Genomic DNA, 23,418 nt, shown 5'->3' with positions numbered 1-23,418 from the left:
AAAAACAAACACAAAATGCTGTTATAGTACATAACATTTATAAAAACTTGATGACAACATGGCAATCACAAAATTGAGTCACAATATGAGCAACCTTAACAACATACTAGGGGTGGGTGACATCATTTTCTGAGTCATTTTCTGAGTCATTTTATATTGTGGTCCTAGTCAGTGGTGGGCAAGCTACTTAAAATAAAAAAATAAAAAAATAAAAAAATAAAATAGCTAGCTAAGCTACAAACTACTTGACAGAAAAATTAGTTAAGCTAAGCTGAAAGCTACACTTTAGTGAAATAGCTAGTTACACTACAAGCTACATGCCAAGTAGCTGTAAATTAAAGAGTTGCTTTTGCCAACGCTACACCGCTACCTAATCAAGCCTACGAAATTAAATAGCTTTGCTACTGAAAAGCTACTTGATTTAAAAACTAGTGAAGTTACCACCTCGCTACTCAAAAATGTACTTTAAGGGATAGTTCACCCAAAAATGAAAGTTCTCATTTATTCACCCTCATGCCATCCCAGATGTGTATGACTTTCTTCTGCAGAACACAAACGAAGATTTTTCAAAAATACCGCAGCTCTGTAGGTCCATTCAATGCAAGTGAATACTGACCAGAACTTTGAAGCTCCAAGAAGCACATAAAGGCAGCATAAATGTAATCCATACACTTCAGTGGTTAAATCCATATCTTCAGAAGAGATATCATAGGTGTGGGTGAGAAACAGATCAATATTTAAGTGTTTTTTTTCCTATAAATGTCTACTTTCAATTTCACTCTCTTTTCTCCAAAGAGTTCTAGTTTTTTTTTTTTTTTTTGGTGATTCGCATTCTTCTTGCATATTGCCAGCTACTAGGCAAGGATAATTTATAGTAAAAAAATAAAAAACAAAAATGACTTAAAATGTATCTGTTTCTCACCTACACCTGCCATATCGCTTCAGAAGACATGGATTTAACCACTGGAGTCGTATGGATTACTTTTATGATGTCTGTGTTTTTTGGAGCTTCAAAGTTCTGGTCACCATTCACTTGCATTGAATAAACCTACAGAACTGATATATTGTGTTCAGCAGACGATAGAAAGTCATAAACATCTGGGATGGCATGAGGGTGAGTAAATGATGAGAGACTTTTAATTTTTGTGTGAACTATTCCTTTAAGCTAATAGCTTCGCAAGTGTATATCACGATATAGTAATTTGTATGGAAATTTCCCGGAAAAAACTGCTTTTCTTTTAAAAACCATTTAGTAATTATGGTGATAATCCAGAGAAATAAATACTTTACAAACGAAAGTTAATATCTCTCATTTGATTAATTTATCTTTATTTGGAATTGGACAGATACAAACTAAAAGACAAGATTATTCATAACAAACTACTAAAAGACTCAAAAAGTAAAATATTATAAATCTGGCAAAATCTGTACTGGTTGACACATTTCTACCATCACACGGTATATACGGTCATACCACCCAGCCCTAGAAACACACTATGGCATGCACATATTTCTATATTACTGGAATTGAAGGACAACATATGCAAATGATTTACATTCACTGTCACATGCTTAAACTGGAATGAAATGAGATTTTGGACATGAGCGCAGTGAACAGTGTAAACTAGCAAAGCTTTGGCTGTAATTACAGCAAACATAAAATGTTGGGTGACGGTTTGACATGCATACAGGAAAAGCGTTTACAGAAAAGAATCTTGGATGAAATTTCTGCCAAATTCTAAACAGGACATTAAGAACATTTGTTCTATTGTTTATGCATCTGGAGTATTCTAAATCACAGAGCATGTGCCTGGGGTTAGTAATTAGCATAATACACGCCCAAACCATCTCCATATAAGGGCTTTCCACACAACCTTTCCCATACAGCCACTGGTCACTCTACGCTTTCTGAAGATGCACTCTCACCAGACTGTTATAAACGCACTCGTGAACCAGTGAGAAGCGCTGTGTGGATCACGAAACCCGTTTGAATGCAGCACAGAATTCTGTTGCAAAGCTTCAAATGTCTCCATGACACTAGCCCCAACATTCTATATTATACTAATTGTATATACATATACATTTAGCAGAAACTTTATCAAAATGAGTCTTTACTGTCAAATGTGCATTTCTATGCACAAAATTAGGAATATTATTGGTAATTACATGGATGCTGCCAAATTTTTAGCCAGCCATTTGAGGGTACACATAACACTGATTTTGCCTGGGCTTAAATTGAGTTTGACACCCCTGTTCTAAGCCCACCAGGTGTCTGATTTTCACATGGTGTGTGTGGTTTCAGTTGGTTCCAAATTTGATAAATTATTATTATTATTTATTTTTTTTTAAATCCTTAACATCTTCAGCTTTGAATCACTCTTTGGATGGTGGACGGGGCCAGACGTTTACGTTTAAAATGTAAAAGCTCCATGATACATAAATATATGTGGCACCATATGAACTCCTCACTTCCATCACTTTTGCTATATAAAATAAGACCTGAAAACCTCGGCGTCGCAAAAAATAAGTACCGCCCTGTGATGATGATGAAGGAATAAGAATTTGAATAAGTTTTCAAATAGCACTAAAATAGTCAAGTCATATTCACTATATCAAATGAAAGCTCTCATTCTGAGAAATGTGGCTATGTAGTTTATTTTGCTACCATAACACCACACTTTGAATGGCTATTAAAAGAATCATAAAAGTGAAACATGATCTCTCTAAAACAAAGACAAACATCTCATGCCTGCTCCTATCACTGCTTCTGGAAGTCCCATGTAGCCACAAACTCTATATCAGCTCTTACCTTAGACTGTTTTCTTTTAAATTAGACATTTTTTACTTGTCTGTGTGCTCGCTTGGGTAAATAATCTAATGTTATGTCTCTATTAAAAGAGCAAAAATTAAAAGATCCAAAGATGACCGCAACAGCATTTAAAAGTTATGCTTCTAGTCAACTCAGAGGCTGAGATATTTCACGAAACAGTGTGAATGTGCGTGTGATCATAAAATATACTGGATGTCTATGGACGAACACATGGTGAGTTCTAAGCTGCGTTAGAGTGCCACCTGCATTTCAGATCTGTATATTGTGATAGAAGGTGACAGAGGAAAATTAATTTTTTCTAGTACTGGCAGCCATCTAGTGGAATTAAATAATACTTTTTGCAGGGACATCGAGCAAAAAAGACATTCATATTTAATCTTATGAATTTGTGTGTTCAGTAGCATATTAAATTTGGTGTGGTATCAAAATAGGTATTGAGAATTGTTCAATTTCACATATATTAGTATCGACTACTCACAATTTGGTAACGTGACAACCCTAGTGGTCTCTAATTATTACTGATAAATGAAATATATATATGTCAATATTATTAAAATCAGTGTTGTACTGACTGACAAGATATGATGTTTTTTCAGGGCTGGCGTGTTCAGTGCACAGGAGAATAGATATGTGGACTTCGGTAACACTCCAAACCCACCCAAGATGATGATAAAAAAATAAAATAAAAAAATAAAAAGTATGTCCATCATAAGATTGTGAACATATACAATATGATTTATGAATTATTGGAATCATTTTTTACAATTTTGAGGGTTTTTCTGTAAAATGAGACCAATATTTTGCAATTAGTCCACTGTTTTGTGTGTAAGGTGAGCTTTTAAATTTGGCTGTGAAAAATGCAGAGCTCAAAAACAAGATACATTTACTTGAAGTAAAATGACTTACGACTTTAAGTACTCAGAGAAATTGGACCAAAGGTAGTGAGATTTATGCTAAAATAAAAAAATGTGATAGTGATGTAAGAACTTGTTTTCCCATTAATAAAATACATTTTCCCCGTTATATGCATTTTATTTGTATTTTGCAGGTGAACGTATTAAAGAATCAATTTCAGCATGAAAATGTTTGCACTCAAGTTTTTCGCACAAATACACGTGTACGCATGGTTAGTGAACGAGATCCAATGAGATGATACAAAAAAAATGAATGAAAACACAAGACTAAAAACATCACAAAGCATGCAGAGTGTTACCGGCTCAGGGGGCGGTTTATAACCCCATAACTATCATCCACAGCAGCAAAAGTGAGAGAACAAGGCAACATATATAACCACATACCCTGATCATCTTTATGTACAGGAAGTCAACATCATGCTCAAAACTGCAGCTAAACTACATTCCTTTCTCTATTCACATGAAAGTGTGCTAGAGCAGAAAGCTCATTCAGCACTGGATATGACAGTGTTTGCTGTATATTCATATTACCATAAGACTAGGGCTGTCACGATTATAAAACTTTGCTAACGATTAACTGTCAAACAAATCATTGAGATTGTCTGTTTCAGGGCTTTCACGATTATGACAATTAATTGTCATACAAATTGTCACACTTCTTAAGGTTTGTGTGTGCTACATACAACCCCCATTCCAAATAAGTTGGTACAGTATGGAAAATGCTAATAAAAACAAAAAGTGATTTGTAAATTCTATTCACCGTTTTCTATTGAAAGCACTACAACAACACATTATTTGATGTTTTACCTTGTGAATTTATAGATATTTTTTTTAAAAATACATACTCATTTCAAATCACATAATTGCAACATGCTCCAAAAAAGTTGGGACAGTCAAGGGTTTACCACCCTGTCACATCACCATTTCTTCTAATAACACTTAAGCATTTGAGCACTGAAGACAGAAATTTCTCAAGTTTGGCCAGTGGAATTTTCCCACATTCATCTATTATGCAGGTCTTCAGCAGCATTCAGCAGATTCATTCAGCCGCTGAGGGATCGAAAACCATGCGCATTCAGAAGTGGTTTTCGTCTTGCCCTTTAGACACCGAGATTTGACCGGATTCCTTTAATCTTTTAACTATATTGTGCACTGTAAAGGGTGAAATGCCCAAAATCCTTCAAATTTGTCTTTGGGGAACATTGTTCTCAAAGTGCTGGATTATTTGCTGACGCATCTGTTGGCAAACTGGCAAGCCTCGAACCATCCTTGCTCTTGAAGGACTAGGCTTTTTTTTTTTGGAGGCTCCTTATATACAATAACACGACTGCCTCAACTGTTCCACATCACCTTGTTATTTCAACTCGTCTTATTGTTATTAGTCCTAAATTGCCCATCTCCACTGTTTTGGAATGTGTTGCAGGCATCATCTTCAAAAAGCAATGCAGTTGATTAGGTAAAACAAGAAGTACCTTTTCTTTATGCTGTTTTTTTTTTATGTATTTTTTTTAATACATGTAAAAGTACTTTTAAAAATAACTCCTTTTTGTTTTTATTGGCATTTTGCATACTGTCCCAACTATTTTGGAATTGGGGTTGTACACCTTAAAGGGATAGTTCATCCAAAAATTTAAATTTTCTCATCATTTACTCACCCTCACGCCATCCCAGATGTGTATAACTATCTTTCTTCTGCTGAACACAAAAAAGATTTTTAGAAGAATATTTCAGCTCTGTAGGTCCATATAATGCAAGTGATTGGTGGCCAGACCTAAATAAAAGTAATCCATAACATTCCATAAATTAAATCTATATATTCAGAAGCAATACGATAGGTGTGGGTAAGAAATAGATCAATATTTAAGACCTTTTTTTTATTTTTTATTATCTAAATCTCCACTTCCACTTTTACATCTGAAAGTCACATAGTGCCTGATTAGTTTCACTGTCACATATGAAAGTGAAAGTGGAGATTTAGATTACTTAAATATTCTTCTGTTTCTCACCCACACCCATCATTATGCTTCTTAAGATATGGATTTACCCATTTGAGTCATAAGGATTACTTTTATGTTTCCTTTATATGATTTTTGGAGCCACAAAGGTCTGGCCACCATTCACTTGCATTGTAAGGACCTACAGAGCTGAGATATTCTTCTAAAAATCTTTGTTTGTGTTCTGCTGAAGAAAGAAAGTCATACACATCTGGGATGGCATGAGGGTGAGTAAATGATAAGAGTATTTTCATTTTTGGGTGAACTATCCCTTTAACAAGTCAATTTATTCATATTTAACTTGGAATCATATAATAAAATAGGGATGTATGATTTCCTTTAAGGCTTTAAAAACTTGACATGAAAAATAATATTTTAAATATCACAATATTTCCAAATACTTAAAATATGTCTCTTTTTGGTCAACTTCAGTCTCGGTCTATTTTCGCTGTACATGCACACTGTTGTTTTCATTGTTTTGATATTGTACTATATTATATTATGCAAAAGTAAAATATATTTATGCCCTAAAATCTCAATTTAACACAATATTTGAAGGATCTCCAATTAAACCCACAAGCCCTTACTTGTGTATCTGAAAATATTTTTCCTTATTCTAAAATTTCCATAGAAACAGAGTAAGTCAGCATCTCCTCCTCGGTGTCAATGTGTCATTAAAGGGTTAGTTCACACAAAAATGAAAATCCTCTCATGATTTGCATACCTTTAAGCCATCCCAGATGTGTATGGCTTTCCTTCTTCATCAGAACCGAAGTGAAGATTTTTATAAGCACAGTTCAGCTCTTTTTGTCTATACAATAGAAGTATATAGGTGCCATGAATCTGCTGGCTATTTGATGGTCCAAAAGGCATATATAGGCAGCATCAAAGTACTCCACATGACTTCAGTCGATCAATGAATGTCTTCTGAACCAAATGGGTAGGTTTGTGTAAAAAAAAAAAGAAATCGATAATTAAAACTTTATTAACTTCCTGCCAGGAGTCGACCCATCAGTGACGTAAGCGCAATGGCGCGTTCACTTAAGAAGTCGGAAGCACGTGCTTTGTATACAACAGAGGAACAAACGTCACGCGAGAGTTAGGTCATTTCAAACAGCAACCAGAAACAAAAATTTAAAGTTAATTATCAATCTGTTTCTTACACCAACCTATCGATTTGCTTCAGAAGACATTAACTGATTGACTGGAGCCGAGTAGATTACTTTTATGCTGCCTAAATATGCCTTTTGGACAGTCAAACAGCCACCAGACTGATGGCAGCTTTAAGCCCCAGGTATAATTCACCCAGGTTCCGTTCCATCTCGCACACAGTTGTGTGCGCATAGCTTTAAAATTATACCTCATGTGGATGAGTGTGAATGGACGCGTTCGACACATGCGCAGTACAATTGCTTTGTTATACGCTACCAAACGTTAGAGGGCAGCACCGAGTCATGTCATTTACATGACATCCGCTCTGAAGGATAAAGAAGAAAAACTGAGGATCCGCCATTAGAGGAAGCAAGAACAACAACAACAAAACGATGGAGAAGGATATGTACTTCCGCGCGGACAGAAAAATCTGGCTGCAAGTGGACACTGTGTGCGGATGTCCGCGGATACTCCTGATGATGAAAATTACTTCACGCGGACTGTGCGCGGACCGTTACGGAATGCAGACAGGCGAAGTATACTGTGGGCTTTATATTTCCTTTGTAAGGTCCAAAAGAGCTGAAATGTGCTTCACTTCGGTTCTGCTGAAGAAGGAAAGCCATACACATTTGGGATGGCTTAAATGTAAGTAAATCATGAGAGGATTTTCATATTTGGGTAAACTAAACCTTTAACACTAGGCATATAAACTCTCGCGGAGTCTGGCGTGAACGTCTGCAGACGGTGCACGCTTCACAGCCCTACAGAAGCAGTTAATCTTCACATGCTCTTTAAGGAGCTGCTCTAAAACATTTTCATTTGGAGTGCTTACATAATGCAATAACATCAGAAAATGAGACTCACAAATCCACCATTCATGGCATTTATATCTTTGCTTAAGACTCCTTATATATAGACAATAAAATGTGATTGGAATTTGAAGTGCGTAACCACGACAAGCCTAAATGAGACATACCTTCAGAGTGGCTTGGTTGGCTAGTTTTGAGGTCTGTTTCAGGAGAGAAAAAAAAAAAAAAAGAAATCATCTTAAAATTCTGTAACTAGTAGAATTCACTTATAATCACTATTCACACAAACCCAACTAGTGTATATTTTTACGTGTTGTCTAACTGCAAAGTGTTGCTGATACAGTTTAAATATTTTCAACAAGAATCCAGGAAAAGAGTGTATACGCAGGCCCAGTTCCAGATCAAAAACTCTGAGGGTGCTTAAATGTCCATTTGAGGGTGCTGTGTGTACGCACAGTCAAGAGGGGTCCGCACATATTTACGATAAGTTTAATTTTGTATAAATACTGATGTGTACATTCAAAATTGCATACACACAGTTTAATGTCCATTTTGTGCGTGCTCAATGTTTATACATCAGGTCTCTGGTCATTTATAATCTTCACAAAAAGTCTATTGTTTTCTCTAAAGAATGTCTAAAGCTTATGGGTGATGTTCAATGTCTTCAGACTAACAAACAATCCAACAGCAACAAAATAATCCAGTATCCTCCTAAAGCATTGATGTCAATGTCATAAATGGTAATGTCATGTAATAAAGGGTTATGAATGTTCATGTACTTACATTGTCTTTAGCGACTGATGCAAACTTACTCGCTCCGACAGTGAAACTGCTCCAGCCCTTACAAAAACATACATTCTTCATTAAATGACAGTATGATGGATAAAGTCTTCAGTACATCTCAATAAAAAAAAAAAAGAAAGAAAATAAACAAATCTCAAATAAATATTACTGAGTATATGGAGGACATGGTGTTATTGATGAAATCATCTTCTTTCTTGGGTGGGTTTGGAGTGTTACCGAAGCCCACATATCTATTCTCCTGAGCACCGGACCCGCCAGCACTGAAATAACATAAAATCATGTCAGTCAGTACAACACTGATGTTAATAATATTGACATTTCAATGTTTAATTTATCTATAACAATTAGAGACCCCTTGGGTTGTCACGATACCAAAATGTCAGTAGTCCATACCAATACCTGTGAAATGTAAAAGTTCTCAATACCTATTTCGATACCACAACAAAAACTAATATGCTACTGAACTCAATTACGTAATTACTCACGCAAAAAGTCGGTAATAACTTGGGGTGTAACAATTAATTCATCTCACGATTCGGTTCATTATACTGAACTCACGGTTCAGTTCGGTTCACGATTCCTTAAACTAAGCCTGAATCAAGAGAAGTTAAGGTATCATTTATTATTATTATTATTACTACTATTATTACTTTATGCAAAACAGTTCCTTTCCTTTAAAATTTAGCCAAAAGTACTGTGCTAAATTATCCATCAGAGCTGTAATGGACAATGGTGACACCAAATTGAAATATTAGCTAATAATTCTGCTTTGCTGAAAATTCGTAATTATGAGACATACATATGCTGCTTACACACTACCACGGATTGCAATTTAAAATATTTTAAACCATTACACCCCTTGTATAAACAGAAGAGGTACATTTGACATCCCATAATCACAAATTATACCTGTTCAATCATGAACAAAGAATTGAGAAACATTTAAATTTTTTATCATGTTCAATGTACATTTTCAGTGAGTCAAGATGTCAAAATGTAACAATGTTGAGCCCTTGACAAAAAATGTGAAAATTCACCATGCAGAAGGGATTTTTTTTTTAGCCACATAGATCAATTTTGTTGTTTGCCAACCAATGAGATGGAAGGATTTGTTTCATGTGTCAGAAACTGGCAATACATTTATTCATATTATTGTTTTCGGGACCCTAAAAAGACATTCTATATCCATACTATCCCTACCTAGCACCACTCATCAATACTTAAAATAGAATTTTCTCTGAAACTTAAAAACAATTGCTTTAATTTTCAGTGATTTGCGTTTCTTTGTGTTGGTGTAAAGGCCTTTAGGTGTGAATGATAAAGTGAACAGAGAAACAGAGCAACTCACTTCTGGTATGAGTTGACATCATCACTGAGCCAGTCTTCAAATGCTTTATCAGAGTGAGAAGAACTCTGACCTACACCAGCACTCGACCTACAACAAAAACATAATTCACTTCAAGTTAACACAACACCATTATAAAACACAACAACAACCCAACACCATGGGCCCCGTTTACATCTGGTAGATCTGTCTCAAATGATTTGATCACAAGTGTTCAAGTGAGACACATCACTGTTTATACCTGATCGCTCTAATGCATCTCCTGAAATGACTTGTGTTCAGATTTAGAAGTACAATTTTACTCTTAAATACACGTACAAATTTTAATCCCAACATACTTGATGTTACGAGCTGAATGCTTGTTGTTTTAGTGGAGTACCTGTATTAACAGAGCTTCAGATGTGCTTCACATGTTTAGTGGCCTATAATTGTAGCGATGCGGAAAACGCAGAACTGAGTCATAAAAATGGAATTGAGTGTAAAACACGGGAAGTCACGTAATTTGACAAATTTGGGATGAAATGTTTGACAATTTCACAGTTAACACTTTCGCACATACGATCAAACCGGTTTGATTACACTAGGCTGGGCTCAGAGGCACATGATCAAAATGTTGCAATCTGAATTCGTGCAGCTGTTTACCAGCAAAGAGGCACTGAAGCGGTTGTCAAAATGAACCAGCTGCTCAAATAGTCTTTATTTTTTTATGTTACAAACATTCAAACAATTACTAAAAAATTTAAAGCAGTTATCATTGAAGCGCACTGTTCTGATGCAGTACTGCGGCCATGTTTTCTGACGTCAGACAAAGAATGCATAAACTAGTAGTCCACTCAAGCTTTCTTCCATTCTGTCCGTCACTCATTCCCACCACTTCTGGAGCAAATAAAAAGTGGAAGGGCTAGGTTTTTAGAACCATCTATGCTTGATGAACTCCAAATCCAATGCAGCATTGCAATACAATATGGCGGCGCGCATAGCCGGCAATTGAGTTTGCAGTCTCATCTATCATAACAAATCCTAATAAACATATAAAAATAATATTATATGTTTGATAACATATAATTTGTCCTCCAGTGCATCTGCTGTGAAGTGTAAGGTAAGATTTTTTTTCATTTCAGCACGCATTAAAGAACTCACGCTGGGGGATCCATCAGTACAGGAAAAACTGGTATGCGAAAGGGTTAATCAAATTCAAATCGTGATATGGCCAAATGTGATTATTAAACCACAAAAGGATGCAATTTAATCAAATATATATAGTCTACATTGCGCTTCATGCTTCAGAATGAACAAGTGGTGTTTACATGGACACCAGAAAGAGGGTTATTGCGAGAAAGTGGGTTATTGCAAGAAAGCAGCGTCCTGGTTTACATGCACTGTTTTAGCGGTTTAAATCTTTACTCCCGTATACATGCAGCTTGGTCAAGTGGTGCTGCTCTGCTCTCTGTCATCTACTTCACACACACATAAAACACACAGAGAGCATTTGATGCTGATGATGCAGCGTTTTCTGCCTGTGAGCGGCTGTTAACACTCTGTGCAAACTCCTTTGGTGGTGCTCAGATAGTTCAGTTCGTGAGCATTTCAGAAATTCATATAGAATGGGGAGCTTATTAAAAACTACAGTCAAATACACACAGGAACTCAAAGGTCTTCACTCAGCTTTCTGCCAAATTAAAAACTTGATTCAACTGGATATGTGAAATTGACTACATTTACATGGACACCAGAAAGAGGGTTATTGTGAGAAAGCAGTGTTCTGGTTTACATGCACTGTTTTAGCGGTATACTCTTTACTCCCATATACATGCAGCTCAGTCAGTAAGCAGCTTTCTCCACAGCAACATAATTTCCCCGTGACGCTTGTTTAAATAAAAAAAAAAACATGGTATCCGAGGAAGACTTCACTATGTTATTATATATATTATACTATGTTGTTGCTCTGTTTATTTCCTTACCTTTCTATCTGACCTGGAGCGGAAATGCTCTTCAATAGTGGGGTTTCCCTTTACGTAAAACTCAGGGATTCCCTCAATGTAGAAGTGCATATACGTGAACGTGAGGGACCATCAATATTTTACAGTGGTGTTTATAAATGTGTATAGTTAATAGTGTATGTGCTTTTCCCACTGTAATGTTTTGTTGACTTGTTGTTGGGCTCCATACTCTTCAAAAACCTGTTAGAACGGCGCTTATGTGTTTACAAGGCCACATAAGCAGCTTTCTCCGGGAGAAACCTAGGTGTGTTAAACCACTTTCTCTTAATCCTATAAATGGCGTAAGGAAATCTGTGTTTTTGTTTACATGATGTTTCAGAATACTGCTTACTGCAAAAACCCTGGAATGACATGCTTTAAGTGCCTGTAAATGTGGTCAGTGACAGTATGAAAAAAGCAATATTTAATGGAATAGTTGTAGAAATAAAAAATAACAATAATTCAACATTACATTTTTTTTATATGATTTAATATGATTTTTTTTATCAATAATAACAATAATTATAATATTAATATTAATAATAATAATAATAATAATTATTATTATTATTATATTTAAGCAATATAAAAAAAGCAAACGTGTGCTGAATATCAGCACAATATGATTCAGCCATAGCAGTCTTGTGCCACACGTAATTGCAGATTTTCATTTATTCCGTTGCCAAAATACAGTCATCTCAATGGGAATCCGCACGATCGTGAATTTAGTGCAATGGACTTTCGGTGGACTACCAGAATTTCCACTCGAGGATTTCGTGTGGAGTCCCCCGCGTTGACCAGTGGGAAGTTGCTTGGTTTGGCAGTGACCTCTGTGTAAGCAATGCTTTGTACATAGCCATATTTAATACTTACAATGGACAAGGATATAATTTTAGCGGTGAGTTTCTTCTTAACTTGAGTCTCACAGAGTATAAAGACTAACGGACCTAGATAGTGCGATTGTAGCTTGGTTTTGTCCAGGATGTATACACCATAATCGGAGGTAACACGTGACGTGTCTTCAACAGTCTCTCAGCTGACTCCCTTCCTTTAAATACATGACTACATATTGTATCATGCATAATTGGACAGACAGATGAAGACTGTAGCTCGACTATGCAAAAACCTGCTGAAGCTTGATTATAACTGCGCATGTAAACATACTGTGTGAAATGTCATACCGGTGTGCAGCGCTCAGGCCGGTCTTGTTTTGTGGTGGAGACCAGTCTTTAGCAGGTGAATTCTCAATAGACCATTCCTTTCCCTCAGCTAGAGTCGCCACCTTCAACACACAACACACACATGCATTTCACATTTTAACTTGCATTTAACTTACAGTACATGCATATTTATAAGTATTAAGGCACATATTCCCATAATGGTCCAAACCTTTACAGCAGTAACATTATTTCTATGAACACAAACCCAGCAAAAGGTTCATAAGGGTGATACTCATGAAAACCTGTAAAGAACCTATCCAGGTCATATTTCACACAAAAATCAAAAGAAAGAAAGAAGATTTTCATACATATTTTCATGACAAAAAAAAAGCACATTTTCCCGACAATTTTCAGTAGCTTACTTGTAATGCTAAAAAACAAAACAAACAAAAAAAATAAAATAAATAAAATAATAATAATATTATATATATAATTTATTATTTAAACTGTGAAATACATTTGTAAAGATTGTAAGTACACATGTTATTACATGGCTCTCTGGAATACTGGATTCTGATTAGGAATGTGTATTGATACAGATTTCCCAATTCGATTCACAAGCTTTCAATTCGATTCTGATCTCGATTCAATTTGATTTGATATTGATTAATTTGGGTACATTTCTGTTACAATGTCCATTTTGCTTAAAATAAATTCTCTCTCAGCAAATGCGCTTAATTATAAAGAAACCTTCTAGGTACAATTCCAGAATTTGTTTTTTACAAATTATATTTATCATTAGATTTTCATCAAATTGTTCACATATCACATTTTGAAAAAGGTTTATATTCAGTCTATTAAGCGAACAATCAGTTCTCGTAGTCAATGTGTTGAATGCAGGAGAAATGGGCAAGAGTAAAGACCTGAGTGACTTTAATAAGGGCCAAATTGTTATAGCCAGATTTCTGGGTCAGAAACGGCAAGGCTTGTGGGGTGCTCCCGGTCAGCAGTGGTGAGTACCTACCGACAGTGGTCCGAGGAGGGACAAACCACAAACCAGAAACAGGGTGTTGGGTGCCCAAGCCTCATCGATACATGAGGGCAGCGAAGGCTATCCTGTCTGGTCTGAACCGACAGAAGGTCTACTGTGGCACAAGTCACAGAAAATTGTAATGATGTTTACTGGAGGAACGTGTCACAACACACAGTGCATTGCACCCTACAGCATATGGGGCTGCGTAGCCGCAGACCGGTCAAAGTGCCCATGATGACCCCTGTCCACCATCGAAAGTGCCTACAATGGGCATGCGAGTGTAGGAACTGGACCTTGGAGCAGTGGAAGAAGGTCGCCTGGTCCGATGACTCCAGTTTTCTTTTACATCATGTAGACGGCCGTGTACTTGTGCGCCGTTTACCTGGGGAAGTGATGGCACCAGGATGCACTGTGGGAAGACGACAAGCCAATGGAAAGAGTGTGATGCTCTGGGCAATGTTCTGCTGGGAAACCCTGGGTCCGGCCATTCATGTGGACTTCAATTTGACATGTGCCACCTACCTAAACATAGTTGCAGGCCAGGTACACCCCTTCATGGCATTGGTATTCCCTGATAGCGGCCTCTTTCAGCAGGATAGTGCGCCCTGCCACACTGCACACACTGTTCGGGAATGGTTTGAGGAACATGATGAAGAGTTCAAGGTGCTGCCCTGGCCTCCAAATTCCCCAGATCTCAATCCGACTGAGCATCTGTGGGATGTGCTGGACCAACAAATCCGATCCATGGTGGCTCCACCTCGCAACTTGCAGGACTTGAAGGATCTGCTGCTAATGTCTTAGTGCCAGATACTACAGGACACCTTCAGGGGTCTTGTAAAATTCATGCCTCAGTGGGTCAGCGCTGTTTTGGCGGCACACAGAGGAGGGTCAGGTGGTCATAATGTTTTGGCTCATCAGTGTATATTTTTTTATTTTTATTGTTTACTTGCATAATTTGTACTATTTAAAAGTATTTACATTGATATGTAGCACACATGCTTAATCGGTACCGTCTTTTTAAGACTACCAGCATCAGCCAGTTAGCGCATACAACGAGAGAAGACGGGCGTAATTCTTTAGCAAATCCATGTGTGATTAGAATAAAATGTACAATTTTGTTGTTTTTAATCAACAACTGATGGCAGGGGTGTAGATTTAGCGGGGAATCTACGCCCCTTCTTTATACCATGATCAGTGGAAACATGTAAATGCTTCACACTGCAACCCCCCCAATGTTCAAGCCAAATCTACACCCATAACTGACGGTAAAAAACAGAAAGGATATTAACCAGTGAATCGTAAATCGAATCGGTTCAGTTTTAAAGATTCACACCTCTAAATTCACACTTCTGATCATTCATGCCATAATGAGTTTTCTTTGTAGAGCTGTTCACAGTGTCTGACTTTCTGTTATATACTGTGATTCTAGAGGAAGTGCATTTTGTTTTTTTCTTACAATGTAATGAGATGATTGACAGTAATGTTAGTGTCACTCAAGGCAAATTTCTGAAATTTCCAAGTTTTTTTCATGGGCAGCCACTGTATCATTTTCAGTGCAGGAAAAACCTGTGGTCACAGACTGAATCTGGAATATCCATGAATCTTGTTCACTATAATGTCTACACACTAGCAATCAGGTGTCACACTCAATCTTCACTGAAGATAGGAGCTTGCAGTGTACACATCTTCATTCTAAAGGGAGTAATTTAGTGTTCTGTTGTTGTGGCATGCTGCTTGCTTGCAGTGTTTGGTTCAAAGAGCGTTTATTAGTGGTCTTCCTCACCTTATCTCTGAAGAGTGCGGCAGCTTTGCTGTTGTATTTCTCTTGCAAACTCCAGCTGGGATCATAATCATCCTGAAGCTCCAGGAACATACGGAACTTGCCGTTTCCTCCAGCCTTCATTTTCTCAAGCTCCAAGTCCTTCCACTTATCCATTGACACAGATCGCACAAAGCTGTGGAGATACATTAAAGCTGAAGTGTGTAATGTTGAGTTAAATTTCTTCCCAAGTTTAATATGCAGAGACAACTATAAGTAAGCCATTTGTAGGTTGATTTTCTTGAAAACTGTAAACACTTTGTCTCTGTGGTGCTACAAAATTCCTGCGACCTGTCCAGCCCTACACAACAACACTGACACCAATGGCGGGAGTGGGGGCCGGAACTATCTGTTTGTTTGATTCAAGGACCTCTAAAATACCAGAAGAAAGCTATCCGTTAGCATTCCCATTCATCTCTATTGCAATGCTCCGCTGGCGCTTGGTCTTCCCAATACCCCCAGAATGTATGTAGTTAATTGCGACCATTTTAGAGCTTCTTGCTTGTGATTACAGATTACACGTAGCAAACCAATTAGAGTATCTCTCTTAAAGAAAATTACATATTACTTTTTTGGCCCCAGAGGACAATAATATCAACATTTAATAATAATATAATTGTAATTACTACATGGATATGAATTATTATATGGAAGATTATTTTTCAGAAAACAAACTAAACTAGATAAAAAAAAATGTTAGCTTGAGAAAGCCTAGCCTGAAAGTTTGAAGTAGTTGTAAAAGCTTGAAGTTTGAAGGTTTTAAGTTTGAGGTAGTTACAAGTTTAAGTAGTAGTTTTAAAAGTTCAAAATTTAAAAGACCATTCAGTCTATCAGATAGATAGATCGATAGATAGATAGCACATTTGGTTGCTAGGCAGTTACCAAGGTCATACTCAAAAGGCTCCTTGCTACCCTGAGTCCAATGAACGAAACCAGAAGTCTTTACGTTGTTCTGGTGCAGATATGTGATTTGTTACTTGGTTGCTAGGGTAACCCCATCTGGTTGCTAGGCAGTTACCAATGTGATACTCAAAATTCTCCTTGTCATCCTGAGTGAAATAAGTCAACCCAGAAGTCTCTATGATTTTCTGTTGCAGAGATTTGTGATTTGTTACTTGGTTGCTAGGGTAACCCAATGTGGTTGCTAGGCAGTTACCAGAGTGATACTTAATTAGGCTCCTTGCTATCCTGAGTGAAATAAGTCAACCCGGATGTCTCTACGGCATTCTGATCCTGAGATACCCATCTTAGTGATTTTGAAAGGAAGTCAATGGTGTTTGGTTGCTAGGGTGCTCTAAATGGTTGCTAGGGCATGGCTAAGTAGCTCCCATGATGATAGTTGTAGACTGATTGCTTACCCAATTAAAACAAGCCAACTGTCATGTCTCTAGGACATTCTGATCCAAAGATATCACACTCTAAGTGAAAGCAATATTGTTGGTTGCTAGGGTGCTCTAAATGGTTGCCAGGGCGTGGCTAGCCAGTGAACAGAGATATTCTTATTGGCTGCTTACTAACCTGATTCATAAGAGCCAATCCCCAAGTGCTTACGACATTCTGTTCTGAAGATATCCTTCTGAGACATTTTGAATGGAAGTTAATGGGGGGTGGTTGCTAGGGTCCCATAAATGGTTGTTAGGGCGTGGCTATGCCATTTCCAAGGTGATACTTAAAGAGTGATTGGTATCCCGATTGAAATGAGCCCACCCCCATGTATCTATGTCATTCTGATTGGGAGATATGATCTGGCAACTTTCTTGCATTGACTGCCATAGTAGGAACAAAATTCTCTTCCTATAGTACCCTATGGGACTTTTTGGTATGATTTTTTGCCCCCCTTTTTACCCCCTGGGGTACATTTTACCCCCAAACACAGGGTATGTTCGAACACGGCTTGCTAGCCCGAATCAAATGAGAGCACCCACATGTGTCTAGGACATTCTGATCAGAAGATATCACACTCAGCCATTTTCAATGGAAGTCAGTGGGGACAGTTGCTAGGGTGCTCTAAATAGTTGTTAGGGTGCGGCTAAGTAGTTTTTCAAATGGATACATGAAGACTGATTGCTCACCCACGTGAAATAAGCCAAATGCCATGTCTGTAGTATGTTCTGATCCAAAGATATCCCTCTCAGCCATTTTTAATGGAAGTCAATAGGGCTGGTTGCTAGGGTGATCTAAATTGTTGCTAGGGTGTGGCTAGCCAGTGACCAGAGAGATTGTTATTGGCTGATTACTAATCTGACTGAAAAGAGCCAATCCCCAAGTGTCTATGACATTCTGTTCTAAATCCTTCTGAGCCATTTTGAATGGAAGTCTATGGGGGCGGTTGCTAGGGTGCCGTAAATGATTGCTAGGGCGTGGCTACATCATTTCTAAGATGATCCTTAAAGACTGGTTGATAGCCCGATTGAAATGAGCCCGCCCCATGTCTCTATGTCATTCTGATTGGGAGATATGATTTGACAACTATCTTGCTAAATGTACTAAAATGTTTTCATGGGCGAGACCCTTGCCATAATATGCCTATGGGAAATTTTTGGGACGTTTTTTTACCCCAATCCCTTGTGTTTTTGGCAGATTATGTTGGCTTGACAAAGCCAATATACTGATATTGTATTTAAAATGATTATTATTCTTCTAAGACAAACATTTCTGATTCCATAACTCCTAGAACTTTCAAGCTACATGCACCAAACACTGCACAGACCTTCAGACTGTTCCAACATGATCACATGGGAAGTCAGCATGTTGTTTCCAAAAATTCTTGTACCCTGAGTCGGACACATTATACCGACTCATTGATAAGTGCTATCTCCCATCAGACAATTTTGTTCAAGCATGTTGACCTTCCCTTGAGATGTGGCTGGAAGCACGTTGTGTCAGCAGTGTGGCAGGCCCGGGTTTGGATCTTGTGTCGAAGCCAGGAAGTGATGGCGTTTGCGTAATCAGTGACGAGCGCAATTCTGAGGTCGCATTTTTTCCCTCCAACATAACATTTTTACTCAACTGATGTTTAGATTTAGGTTTGGGGGTTGGACTGGAGGATTCAGTTTACAAAATATGCATTCCTCTTCACTGTAAAACATCCTGTACAGCTGTACAACTCGCTTCACAACTCACTTTTGGCGCCCCTCCGTGGACATTTCACCCAAAATATGGAGATCGCAGGAGCCCATACGCCCAACAACACTTACCGCTTTGGACAGGGGGCAGTGTTTCGAATTTGGTGAGAAAAGAACGATTTTAACTAAAGTAAAGTCAACCTACTTTTTCCGATTTCACTGTGAGATCAGTCTGTCTGTGCTATATCTTTTCTAACTGATCGGATTTATAGTTTTCGCACAGCAGACGATCAAAAATGTTATCAAACTTATACAAGGCCTTTAACCCTTTTGCATGTACGATCAAACTAGTGTGATTACATTAGGCTGGGATCAGAGCCATACGATCAGACCAGTGCGATCTGCATTTGTGCTGCTGTTTACCATCAAAGTGGGACTAAAGCAGTTTTCATAATGAATCAGCTGCTCAATTAGTTTTTTCAACATCACAATATATATATATATATATATTTTTATGTTACAAACATTTAAATAATCCCAAAATAAAAGTTTAAAGTCATTACCATCTGAGCTGCCTGTTTTGATGTAGCAATGTCAAACAAAGAATGTATAAAATAGTTAGTCCACTTGAGCCTTCTTTGCATTCCATTCGTCACTCATTCTCACCAGTTCTGAATGACGTGATTACTGTAAATATTGGATTATGTTTCATGTAAGTGATAGATAGTTAAAAAATTAACCACTGACATTGTTTCTGAAAAGATAAATATTTTATTTCCATGGCCTGTGTTCCCATATTTGAATTCTAAACTGAAATGGGTAGATCACATTGAACTTGTAAATGTAGATCTTGCTTTAAAAAATGTGGGCACCCCTGGAGTAGCCAATGTCTGTCAGCTGGAATTATTTACATTTTAATATTATAGATCTATGCTTTGAGTATCTGTTGGCTTAAGATACTGTTTGCACAATCGTTTTGTTGTAGTTATCATTTAAACGGAGAGTAATATCAAAACATAAGATAAGGAATGCATTTTAGCCAAATGTTGAGATTTTAAATAATTTTTCAAAATAATCATTAGATTACTCGATTACAAAAATAATCAATAGAGACAACCCTACTCCAGATGCATTTTTAAACTTTGAACTATTTATTTATTTTTATTTTCTCAACTTTTCTCCCCAATTTGGAATGCCCAATTCCCAATGCGATCTAAGTCCTCGTGGTGCATAATGACTCGCCTCAATCTGGGTGGCAGAGGACGAATCTCAGTTGCCTCCGTGTCTGAGACCGCCAATCCGCACATCTTATCACGTGGCTTGTTGAGCGTGTTACCGCGGAGACATAGTGCATGTGGAGGCTTCACGCCATCCACCGCGGCATCCATGCACAACTCAACACGTGCCCCACCGACAGCGAACCACATTATAGCAACCACGAGGAGGTTAACCCAATGCGACTCTACCCACCCTAGCAACCGGGCCAATTGGTTGCTTAGGAAGCCTGACTGGTGTCACTCAGCACGCCCTGGATTCGAACTTGCGACTCCAGGTGTGGTAGTCATCGTCTTTACTTGCTGAGCTACCCAGGCCCCCCTAGTTTGAACTATTTTTAACTTGACATGTCTTAGAAAGCAACACTTGACGCACGCAAGGTGCGAGTCGTAACGCAATAGACAAAGACGGTCTGAATGTATATGACTGCAGCAGCAGTGGTTTAAAGGAGATGAATTTAGAGATGCAAATTTTCTGAAGGTAATACCACGCACATGGTGCAACAGCTAATGCACATCACCCTAATTAAAACTCTGCTGCTAAAAATACCAAGTCTAAAAAATAAAAATTACAAATTCACTGGCGGCCAAAAGTTTGGAATAATGTACAGATTTAGCTGTTTCGGAAGGAAATCGGTACTTTAATTCACCAAAGTGTCATTCAACTGATCACAAAGTATAGTCAGGACATTACTGATGTAAAAAAACAGCACCATCACTATTTGAAAAAAGTCTTTTTTGATCAAATCTAGACAGGCCCCATTTCCAGCAGCCATCACTCCAACACCTTATCCTTGAGTAATCATGCTAAATTGCTAATTTCGTATTAGAAAATCACTTGCCATTATATCAAACACAGTTGAAAGCTATTTGGTTCATTAAATGAAGCTTAACATTGTCTTTGTGTTTGTTTTTGAGTTGCCACAATATGCAATAGACAATAGATCTTAACCCCACTGAGCTTTTGTGGGAACAGCTAGACTGTAAGGTGCATGAGAAGTACCCGAAAAGACAGCCACATCTATGGCAAGTGCTACAGGAAGCGTGGGGTGAAATGTCACCTGAGTATCTGGACAAACTGACAGCTAGAATGCCAAGGATCTGCAAAGCTGTCATTGCTGCATGTGGAGGATTTTTTGATTTTGTTTCATATTGTAATAGTAACTGTTCACGTTATTAATGTCCCGACTATACATTGAATGCCACTTTGGTGAATAAAAGTACCAATTTTTACCATAAGAGCAAAATCTGTACATTATTACAAATTTTTGGCTGCCAGTGTAAGAAAAAAATCATCAACCTCAGTAGGTTGCTGGATAACTACAACGTTCTTGACACATTCCTTTTTCAGAAAATGTAAGTGCAGTTTAGTAAGGTTAGTAGTCTTACCTGAGGTGTACTCCGAGTCCTCTGTGTTTGCCCGAACACTCCAGACAGATCCAGATACCGTATGTCACGCTCACCCACTGTGGGTTGAACGCACCACACTCAAAACACACCTGATAAACACACGCACACAAACAAACACACATCAGACGTTAAACCACAGCACGACAAAGTACAAAGAACAGGAGGTTAAAGGACTAGTTCACCCGAAAATGGAAATTCTGTAATCATTTATTCACACTCAAAGGACAGAAATATTGGCTGAAAATTTGAACAGAAACCATTTCTTTAAAATCTTGTAACAGAAACACTGATATCAGAATCAGAATGAGATTTATTGCCAAGTATGCTTACACACAAGGAATTTGACATGGTGACAGAAGCTTCCAGTGCAGCTTCTGACATGGAGAAAATGCCATTTTTCCATGTTTTCCATGCAATTACATTGAATGGGGACTGAAGCTATAAGGACACAAAAGTTTATAAGACTTGTGCATTATAAATACATGTCTTCTTAATTCAGACAATAACTACGAAAAAAGTAGTGATGTCAGATGTGAATAAATTCTTCTGTTGTGCTGGATCTTTTATATGAAACTGTTGATCTAGTTCACAAAACAACTCACAAACTATTCACAAATCAGACTAATCCGGTACTTATTCAACTCACTGACTCAATCATCTGGTCACAGCAGTTAACAGCTCACTGGGGAGGAAGATTATTAGTGACCATGTTTACATATACTTAAGAAAGCAGGTTTTTCCAGGGTTTTTGCAGAAAGCAGCATTCTGAAACATCATTAAACGAGAACGCCGATTTCTTTATGCTGTTTAAGGGATTAAGAGAAAGTGGTTTAACACACCTAGGTTTCTCCTGGAGAAAGCTGCTTATGTTGCGTCTTTACTCACTGAGCTACCCAGGCCCCGAGTGCACTCTTAATTTTTATGATTATATATAGGCCTACATATACACCGATCAGCCACAACATTAAAACCACCTGCCTAATATTTTTAGGTCCCCCTCGTACCGCCAAAACGGCGGCAACCCGCATCTCAGAATAGCATTCTGAGATGCTATTCTTCTCACCACAATTGTATAGAGTGGTTATCTGAGTTACCATAGACTTTGTCAGTTCAATCCTGTCTGGCCATTCTCTGTTGACCTTTCTAATCAAAAAGGCATTTCCATCCACAGAACTGCCGCTCACTGGATGTTTTTTGTTTTTGGCACCATTCGGAGTAAATTTGGTGAATAATGATTTTGTGAAAATCCCAGGAAATCAGCAGTTACAGAAATACTCAAACCAGCCCATCTGGCACCAACAATCATGCCACGGTCCAAATCACTGAGATCACATTTTTGGTTCATTCTGATGGTTGATGTGAACATTAACTGAAGGTCCTGACCCATATCTGTATGATTTTATGCACTGCACTGCTGCCACATGATTGGCTGATTAGACAATCGCATGGATGATTGCTGGTGCAAGATGGGCTGGTTTGTAATTGCTGATCTCCTGGGATTTTTACACACAACAGTCTCTAGGATTTACTCAGAATGATGCCAAAAACAAAAAACATCAAGTGAGTGGCAGTTTTGTGGACGGAAATGCCTTGTTGATGAGCGAGGTCAACAGAGAATGGTCAGACTGGTTCGAACTGACAAAGTCTACGGTAACTCAGATAACCACTCTGTACAATTGTGGTGAGAAGAATTGCATCTCAGAATGCTATTCTGAGATGAGGGTTGGAGTTTTTTTGGCGGCATGAGGGGGACCTACACAATATTAGGCAGGTGGTTTTAATGTTGTGGCTGATCTGTGTGTGTGTGTGTGTGTGTATATATTTATTTAT

At 37.9% G+C, this 23,418-nt stretch overlaps 1 protein-coding gene across 8 annotated transcripts in view; it reads right to left on the bottom strand.

Moving 5' to 3' along the window:
- Positions 1–23,418, bottom strand: part of arfgap1 (ADP-ribosylation factor GTPase activating protein 1) — a 78,671-nt gene that overhangs the window by 18,277 nt on the left and 36,976 nt on the right. For 3 of the 8 annotated variants that reach the window (XM_051672339.1, XM_051672341.1, XM_051672343.1), the window contains exons 3-10: positions 21,568–21,677; positions 15,804–15,975; positions 13,009–13,109; positions 9,852–9,938; positions 8,652–8,763; positions 8,483–8,539; positions 7,867–7,899; positions 4,044–4,073 (exon numbers count right to left, since the gene is read on the bottom strand). In XM_051672339.1, the coding sequence (XP_051528299.1) occupies positions 4,044–4,073; positions 7,867–7,899; positions 8,483–8,539; positions 8,652–8,763; positions 9,852–9,938; positions 13,009–13,109; positions 15,804–15,975; positions 21,568–21,677 (702 nt within the window). The remainder of the gene's footprint in view (positions 1–4,043; positions 4,074–7,866; positions 7,900–8,482; positions 8,540–8,651; positions 8,764–9,851; positions 9,939–13,008; positions 13,110–15,803; positions 15,976–21,567; positions 21,678–23,418) is intronic. The other 5 variants (XM_051672340.1, XM_051672344.1, XM_051672345.1 and 2 more) reach the window with 2 other exon arrangements.

The sequence above is a fragment of the Myxocyprinus asiaticus genome, chromosome 35, assembly GCF_019703515.2.
Source record: "Myxocyprinus asiaticus isolate MX2 ecotype Aquarium Trade chromosome 35, UBuf_Myxa_2, whole genome shotgun sequence".
Lineage (NCBI taxonomy): Eukaryota > Metazoa > Chordata > Actinopteri > Cypriniformes > Catostomidae > Myxocyprinus > Myxocyprinus asiaticus.
The sequence above is the reverse complement of the archived record's forward strand: the minus strand, read 5'-3'. Positions and strand labels throughout refer to the sequence as shown.